Here is a 9,459-nt window from a genome sequence, read left to right as displayed (position 1 = left end):
CACTAAATGGCAAAAACTGTGAGTGGATCATACCCAGACGTCTAAGCTGCAGCTAATCTTGGGAAAGAGCTGAGAACGGAGTTGGTGCTTCCCGTGTCTAGTCGGTTGTTGTAAAGAACCGTAGAGGACCTCCGATCCTTAGCATTGTGGAAGCTAACAAGTTGGCCTGCCACAGTTCCATGCGGCTGGTAGAAGACAGAAGATGCCCGGATTAGGGACTGTGTTAGTCCTCACGGTTCAGCAATTGGCATGCATTGCCCTGTACCCCCAAGGCCCATGGGGTGATGCAGACCAGCCCCAGTGGCACTGTGCACACAGCAGGTTGGTGTTACAGCTGAGGAACCCTGAGTTTAGAACACCCCCAATTTTTTTTCCCAATTCAATAAATACTTATAGAATACCTCCTGTGGGCCAGGTACTTACTATTCTAGAAATTGGGAACACAAGTGAACAAAATGAAGAATTCTGTCCTCACAGAGCTGACATTTCAGAGGCAGGACACAGAGAATGAAAGTCAATAAATTCTAAAGAAGTTAATGATGCAGTAAGTTAGAGATGACAAGGGAGTGGAAAGATAGGCTGAGAGGATGCAGGGGACGCCACACCCAGGAGGGGCTGGGTGTGGCATTAACCAGGGTGTCCAGGGAGGGCGGCACTGGGATCAGAGTGGCATGGAGATCTGGGATGTTAGGGAGCCCGTGTGAGACCACCCAGGCAGACAGGGGAGATGAGGGTTGGGATGCCTGTGCCTCATGCCAACAAAACCCCAAACATTTAAAGAGGGGCTACTGGCAAACCTGCCAACCTTTGTGTCACAGGGAAACCTTGTTTTCATTACCCTGGTCAGCAGTCAAATTTGCCTTCGCCCAGCTGAGAGATAGATCTCCCTGTTCCAAGATTATTTGTCGTGCAAACATCGTTGAAAAGAAAACACAGAGTAGGACCTGTCAACAGCTCTGCTCTGAATATGCACACAAGCATTAAAGCCTTGTTAGGTATAGTCTCTTAGTGGTTATTCCCCACTCCCAGGCTTGATGACAATGGAATGACCCAAGGAAACCTGAAGTCCATCCAGTCTTCAGTTCCAACTCACCAGCATGAAGGGCTCGGCTCAGCCAGGATCTTGTCCTTCTTACTTGTCACCTACTTCTTTCCTAGGTCAGGCTCATCTGACTCAGCAACTCCTTAGGCTACTCAAGAGCCTCACTGTCAAAATCTTCTCGAACAGACACACACAGAGTAACAAGCACAGTCTGACCCAGGCCTGAAGATGCCTTCTTCATTCCAGCCATTGTTAGAGATGTGGTGGCGTGGTTCCCAAGAGCTGCAGAACCCTTCCCTGCACTCCAGTCTTGTTGCTCTGGCCCTGGGATTGACAGGTCATGGACCCATGGGTGGAGAAGTAACGTGAGGCTCAGGACCCCTAGATGTTAAATTGTTGGCACTTACTCTTCCCAAGTGACCATCAGAGAGCTGATGATACCCTGTGGGCCACATTCTTTAGAGAGGTAAAAAAGGCTCTGGAATATGGATATACTGTTAGCTCCTACTAAACTTTTCTCAATAAATGATCTATAATAAGCTGGTACTTGGGTTCCCTGTCCTAGTCCGTCTCTGGAGGCTGTTCCCTACCATTGCTGGACACAGATTCAGAGTTCACACCTTCTCTGGAAGGCCTTGGTTATTTTCTTAAAAATCTCATGAAGCTTTTGGCATATGGGTCAAGGTCCAGTTCTGATGGAGCTTAACTGAGAGGTGGTCTATGGCTTACAGGGTGGGGCAAAAGTAGATCTGCATGGAAAAGAATACAATAATTTATAAATAATAATATAAGAATAAAGTCTGTGTTTCAGGTACAACTGTAAACCTACTTTTGCCCCACCCTCTGTATTTTAAGGACAATTTAAGCAAAAGTGTTTTCTGTGTCTTAAGATATTATCCAGATTGGTAACATGGGCACAAAGATGGTGGGACTGGAGCTTGTCTAGGCTAGCCTGTGACCACTTAATCTCACCTCACTCCCCTCTTTGCCCATCTTTACTTCTGCACCCTCTTTTCTTCATGAGTGGTCATGGCAGACATGGATATGGTGGGTGTGAGAACTGACTGGCGGCACCTGGGTTCCTGCAGGTGTGAGCGGAGTGCTCTGTGGCTTTCTGGCTGCGTACGAAGGCCTTGCTCATTCAGAAGATAGGTGTTTGTCAGACTGGCAGCCAGATGGATGCCTTGGGGGGAACCCAGCCTATTGACAGAATAGCTATAGTCTATTGTCCCTATAGCTATTGGATGAAGGATAAAGAATTTATCTGAGTTTCGCCACACCAAGATAGAGCAATATGGCTACAGACCTTAGACTAATAAAATGACTTCTCAAAGACACTATAAATCAGATGAGAGACAGGCAGAGGTCCAGAAGAAAATTAATTATTATTACTCTCAAAAATGGTCTTTTAAATACACAGTGCCCCTTTAATGCACAGATCTGGGCCTCCTGCTGGACATGAACACTGGGTCCTTACTTGAGAGTGGGAGGTGGACTTTTTGGTACAGTATTTACACATCGAGTCCATTTTAATAAGTATTTTCAAGGCAGCATTCTTGAAAGCAATCCATTTCAGAAGCAGACATGATGTAGAATTTTTTATTTTTGCACAGCTTGAGAGAGAAAAATAAAAAAAGGAAAGCTTTTGAATTGGGGGAAATATAGAAGTTTTAGATTGAAGAAAGATAGAGCTTTTATTTCCCCAGGAAGTAGCATTTCATTTCTTTTGCATAGAAAAGCAGTCTTTGAGGGCACACCGAATCAGCTGTCAACACAGATTAAATTCTGAAATTGTAGCAAGGAAAAAAAAACTAGACATCTACGGAGTCACCTAATGTCAGTCCCAGAAGGCACTCTTGACATGGTCCTGGGCCCTTCATGTAGGCACTCAGTGTCACTGAATTTAAGTAGGCAAGCGGACCTGCCCCCCAAATGAATAAAAACAAGAAAGAGTGGAAAAGGGACCAGGAAGAAGGGAAGGAGGAAACTACACAGGGAGGGAAGGAGGGAGGGATGAAGGAAGGAAGGAAGGAAAGAATCTTCTGAACATGTTCCCAGGTGATAATAACTGGAACCAGCTTGTGCTTAAAGGGGAGCCTAAGAGATGATTAAGGGCGAAGAATGGTCTTGTGCAGTCTATTACCTGGGCAACCGAGCACTCACGACATTTATCTGACCACGTTTTTCTGTTCAGTGCCAAACTTCTGAATTGGAGTCCTGGTTATCTTGCCCTTCTAGGGAAGAGAATCTGGAAGGCTGTTTGGGAGGATGACATACTCTTCCTATAGCACACTCTGTCTGGGCTGTAAACAAAGAATGCCCTTCATACTATTTAAGAGGAAGTCCTTTGTTAGGATGAGCCCAATGGTAAATCATTAAACTGAGAGGAAGGAAGGTTCAAAGTCAGATTTTAGAGAATCATCACTTACTATTGACTGGTTTTCCTCTGGGCACAAGACAGTGAATTGGAGGCAACAACTACTCAGATGCAACAACTACTGCAAATTCAGATACCAGTCACAGAGCACCAGGACTGGTCCCGGAGGGGAGGGCACATGGATGCCTCCTGGCCCTCCCTTCCTTTCTCCAGCAAGCTGAGGCTAAACGTGGGACACTAGAGCAGCAGTTGGCAAACTTTTTCTGTAGTGGGGCAGATGGTAGACATTTTCAGCTTTGCAGGTCATACTATATCTCTGCTGTGACTAACTATTCAACATCACCACTGTGGCACAAAACCAACAAAAGGCAAATGGTGCATGTGGCTGTGTTCCAATAAAACTTTATTTATAAACACAGCAGTGGGCTGGATTTGGCTCACAGGCCATCGATTGCTGACTTCTAGTCTGGCTAGAGGGCCAGGTGGCAAGAAGCATCCCCTTTGGGAGGCTTAGAATCCCTGGTCAGCCCCTTGTTAAGACCGAGATCAGAGGTGCATTCTGTGCTCTCCCTCAACATTCCCAGGGAGTTCCAAGCATGGTCAGCCTCTCTGACTTATCCCATTGGGTTCTGGCTTCAGTCCCAGCATTTGCAAACACCAGCATCCGTAGGAAGGAGGGCCCAGCAATCAGGAGGAGACAAGAGAAGTAGACATTGAAATAAAGGCAGACAACCTTTTCTTCTTTATTTCACTTAGACAAAATGCAAAGAGTGTCTCTTTAAATTAAAAAATAAACAAACAAACAAACAAAAAAAGGAAACCAAATTGACTCCCCCCTCCCCTTCACTGACGGCACTCATCCTAATTAACAACAGAAGATGGTCGGATCGAGGACCCAGTTTCTAATGGGAAAGAAAGGGTATGCAAACATGACTAAAAGTTCCCCTTGCCCCCAAATCAACGTTCCTTGTCAATTCGCAAAGAGCGTAATTTCCCCCCCCCCCCCATTTTCTTTCTTGAATCTCGTGTGATAGCACTTCCCGTTAGAAGGTTTAATTAGTCCCCCATGCACGGTGTAGAAAATCAGTAAAAATGCAGTAGCCTGTGAAGGTCATAAAACTGGACTTCTTTCCCAAAAAATCAGATGCCCAGGCGGATGGAGCTCACACTCAGAGAGAAAAAAAGCAGGAGAGTCTTCGCACTGTCTGTGGTTTCAGTATTTTCTGGGTTTTTTTTTTAATATATTTTGGCAATTTTCTTTAATTATAAATATTGGAATTCCGTAAAAAAAAGGTAGCTTTGATTGAATTTTTTTTTAAATCGTATTTACAAGCGCTGTCCAGTCAAGCTGTCTGTTATACTAGGGTGTACGATTTCGCATAGGGGTTATTTCCTTTCAAATGGCCCCGGGAGTCGAGCAGCGATTCCTGGGAGCTGCTCATTTTAGCTGCCTGTCCCAGCTCTGCCCCTTCTCGCTGAGGTAATGTGGCCACGGCCCCCTGCTGCCACTGCTGTCCCTCTCTGGTGGAGGATGTGGAGGAGGAGGCCTCCATGGGGATGGGCTCGAGGACCGTGGGGCGCTTCAGGGTCCGGCTTTTCTGAGGCTCCAAGCACGCCTGCCCTAAACTCAGGTCCCTGCTGGTGCCTGGGCCACTTCGGTTCAACAAGAAGTCCATTCTAAGGTATGGAGGCAAGTGTATGAGGTCACCTGTAAGGAAACACAGCGCAGTTAGTCGGTTTTTTCATTTGGAGAGCAGGTATCCAGGGCTCTGGTGCGCACATGATTGGCTGCTCAGGGCTCAGAGATGGAAATGTCACTGCGCCCAGGTGAGGGTGTCAAGGACCCTCATCAGAGCCTACTGCAAAGGCAGGTGGAGCCACCCTCACATCTAATGTGCTCGCCTTTCCACAGTACATTGATTCTGGCAATTCAAAGTCATGCTTTAACCCAGTGGTAGTCAACCTGATCCCTACCGCCCACTAGTGGGCATTCCAGCTTCCATGGTGGGCAGTAGTGGAGCAAAGTACAAATAAAAAGATAGATTTAACTACAGTAAGTTGTTTTATAAAGATTTATTCTGCCAAACTTAGCAAAAATCCGACATAAAGTACTTGGTAAACAATTATTATTATATGCTTTAACTTGCTGTAACTCTGCTTTATAAATTTTATAAAGTAAAGTTACTTCCCTACTTTATAAATCACCATTACTGTGGAACCAGTGGGCGGTTAGAAAATTCTACTAGGTATAAAACATTGACTACTCCTGCTTTAACCAGACAGAGGGAGGTAACAAGATCCTTCCAAAGCTTATGACGGAAAGAAAAACTACATCCGAGGTTACAGTGCACACCACTCATGAAATGTGTTAGACCGACTCCCACGTGTGATGGGAAGAGCTTAGGGCAGGGAGTGAGGGGGAGGCTCAGGGCTTGAGGAGGGGGCAGGGGTGACAAGGAAAAATAATGGACCATTGGGTCTAGTCTTGGGAATTCCACAAAATTGTGTGACTTTGAAACTACCAGATTTCTCTGATTGCTTTTGGTGAAAATGGGCCAGTGACACTTTGGATTTGGCTCTATAAATACAAAGGTACTCAAATTCAACACTGGTTTCATACAGTGGTGAACTGGGCCAAAGGGAAGCCCAATAATAAATACCTTGACAATAATTCGCATAACACTCTTAGAGGAAGAAATTACATAATTTGGCATTCTTGTGAAAAAGTTTTGGTAACGATGTATCCGGAGTCAGGCTTAGAAGCAATGGTGGTATGAGGTCTGTCATTACTGATTTTAAGGTCGAAGATCCAGGCATATCTTGTGATGAGCACTAGTCTTATTTCTGAAAAATGAAAGTATTTAATTAAAAAATAAATGAAACCTCATGTCTTGAATGCCTTTTACAATGACATGGAAAATTATTTATCTTCAGTTTTGGTAATGGATTATTCATTTTCTCTATTGAGGGTTAATTATTAGCAAACAAACATCATAAAAACATTAACAGCTGTCATTAAAAAATAAACTGGAAAATCCTTTTGTTGTGTGAAGAACCTTTTACATATGAATCAACATACTCTAATTTACCAAATCTTGAAATTTGTGAATTTTTATATATCCAATTTCCTAGAAATAACTATCTTAAGCACTTTAATTTGCTCTTTTATTTATTAACATGACTTAGTATTTCTTATTTATTAAGATTTCTTAGTATTTTTTAAAAATACTTGACACAATATGGTATTCATTTACCTCCAGGGTTATTTAAAAATGTAGGTCAAGAATGCCTTATGTTATTTCTGAGATCCAACTAAATCTTGAACACTTGACATATTTGTAATGTGTTGTCACAGGCTGGGGAATGAGTTTCTACCCTAGCAGCTCCCCACTGAATGAACTGGGCTTATTAAACTCTTAAAAAGCAATCACGTCTTGGTCCCAGCTGGCTTGCAGGATGCTCAGGTCCTAGATCACATGGAACAAATGTATGCGAACCAAATGACAAAGCCCATGTTACCTGCTGCAGCCCGCAGGGGTTCCTACTTTAGATTCAGTGATCAAGAGGGTTTGGATAGCTAGAAAAGATCAGTGAGAGCTAGAATGTCTGGATAATGGCAACAGCTCAGTGCCACATCTTTATACAAAGCCTACCGGGGTTTGCTTCTAGGTCTGCCAGGTAACTCTGAATAGCCACTATTTCTGAGTTATCCCGTTTCTCAAGCAAAGCTTTATTAACTTGCATGATGCTCTAATTAGCTCTTTCGACAGTGTGTGTTTTCTGGTTAGCACCCGAATTTGCCCTTTCAACAGTGTGAATGCTGCAAATGAGCTCTCTTAATCATTCATGCACTCACACAGAAGGAAGCACCAGCGTCATCAGTGATGAACTTTGTTTATTAAAGACACTTCGTATCCATTAAAATCCTACCCCCTGTGCTAGTCCAAGGACCAGTTGGGAAATGGGGTTCTCTCATCATCCATCCATTTGTATGTTCTTCAGACGCCTACAGAGACAACCCCTGCACACATCACTCCTGAAAGAGAGACGTGAAGCAGAGAACTGTGGTGACCTTTTGGATATGGGCACCTGCTTTTCTTAACCCCCTTGCCCTCCTGTTTTGTACACAGAAACTGAACAATGATTATAACAGTAGTGATTAAACATAGAGGTCTGGATGACATTGCTCACATTTAATCTGATCGAACTCTAGGCTCAGTTTCCTCATTCATAAAATAGGACCAACAGCCAAACCTACCATGTAGGGTGATGGTGAGGCTTGAATTAGATAATGCATGTGAAAAAATGCTGTCAGATTCTTCCTTATCAGAGGGGCCAAAGTTATGGGCTGGAGATCCACCAGGGAAAGGAGCTGGGAACTCTTTTTTATCCTTCTTTTCTGTCTTTAGTAGGTTAATTAGTGTTCACCCAAAAATGTGTCCATGTCCTAACCCTCAGAATCTATGAATGTGACCTTATTTGGAGAGTCTTTACAGATGTAATTAAGTTAAGGATCCTGAGATGAAATTATCCGGATTTAAGGTGGGTCCTAAATCCAGTGAGGTAAGATACAGACAGTGGGAGATCTGAGACACAGAGAAGAGAAAGGTGGCGGAGTGAAGATGGAGGTAGAGGTTGGAGTGATGTGACCACAAGCCAAGGAATGCCTGGGCCCAAGAGAAACCAGAAGAGGCCAGGAAGGATTATTTCCAAGGGTTCCTGGAGAGGGCATATCTCTGCTGACACTTTTATTTTGGGCTTCTGACCTCCAGAACTGTGAGGGAATAAATCTGTGTAGATTTAAGTCACCAAGTTTGTGGTACTTTGTTACAGCAGCCACTGGACACTAACACAAATGTCCTTCCTTTTTGGCTTGGGTGGGCAGGGGAACATCACGTGAAGTCTCTCTGAAAGTTCTATTGTAAGGTGGCAGTCTGCTTCCCTCAAGCATGGGAAAGGAGGACTCTCTCCTTCATGATCAGGAGCCAACATGGCTGTTGTTTACACAGTCCCCTCCTGTGGTCTGAGCTCATAGGAACCCTTCTGTGGGCTACCCTGTCATCTGTCCTTCCTTCTCTACTGAGGCCAAGCCAGAGTTACTTCATCCAGTTTCCCTGCTGCTTGGGAAAGTAGATGCTTCTCCATCTGGCCCCCAAAGACCCCTCAGGGTTAGGTTAGACGTGGCTCTTCTGGAATCTTTTCCAACCGGGAGCAGAAGCCTCTTTGAAGGCATTTGTCTGATCTGCCCTCACCTCTCAACCCTCTGCATGCTCCATGGGACACCATATCTATTGCTAATTAGCAAGGAACCTCAGGAGCCACAGCCTGGCTTTAGGGCTGACTCTAGTGAAATCTGTTACAGTGGCATTCATGTCTATTTTTAGCAAGGATTTATATGGTCTGTTATTTAACTTCTGCCTCCTTGTTTTTCTTTCCAGATTTCCTCTTCACAATCTCTCTGAGTTTAGAGATCAGAGAGATGGACGGACACACACACACACACACACAAACACACACGGAAACAGAGGGAAGAAACATGGAGACAGACAAGGGAGAGATGAAACCGGGAGACAAACAGAGAAAGGCAGGTGGGAAAAGAAACAAGTGAACTGAATCATGGGATGTGGCAGAGACAGTGAAGAGAGAGGACAAGGAGGCAGCACAATGAGAACACAGGTAGGTTACAGGTGACGAGAGGCCTAGGGGTCCCCTGGCCTGACAGTGATGGCCCACCCTCCCTGGGGCATCTGTGCATGGCAGCATTTCTCTGCTTTGTCTCACTGACCTGAAGCCTCCCAGAACACAAGCTTCCCCCTCACCCCATGCCATTGGAGGCCGCCTGCTCCTCTGACTCAGGCCCCGAGGAACTAGGGGCGATTTAGCCATTCTTTCCATGGTATGCCTTATTACTGACATAATGGTTCATTTCTTATTCCCTGTCACTGCCCTCTGGGGACCTCTGGTACCACTAATGTTTACAAAAGTTCAGACTAAATAAGTCAGCATCGATCTCCCCCTCTGTTCCTAACTGCATTGCTCA

General features: G+C 44.7%; 1 protein-coding gene across 1 annotated transcript in view; it reads right to left on the bottom strand.

Annotated features, from left to right (window-relative positions):
* Window positions 1-4,166: 4,166 nt before the first annotated feature.
* DSCAM (DS cell adhesion molecule) overlaps window positions 4,167-9,459 on the bottom strand; it is a 636,673-nt gene continuing 631,380 nt past the window's right edge. Inside the window, exon 33 of the mRNA XM_066370162.1 lies at window positions 4,167-5,127. Coding sequence (XP_066226259.1) covers window positions 4,775-5,127 — 353 coding nt within the window. The 3' untranslated portion in view covers window positions 4,167-4,774. The remainder of the gene's footprint in view (window positions 5,128-9,459) is intronic.

Source organism: Saccopteryx leptura, chromosome 2, assembly GCF_036850995.1.
Source record: "Saccopteryx leptura isolate mSacLep1 chromosome 2, mSacLep1_pri_phased_curated, whole genome shotgun sequence".
Taxonomy (NCBI): Eukaryota; Metazoa; Chordata; class Mammalia; order Chiroptera; family Emballonuridae; genus Saccopteryx; species Saccopteryx leptura.
This window is presented reverse-complemented; position numbering and strand designations above follow the sequence as displayed.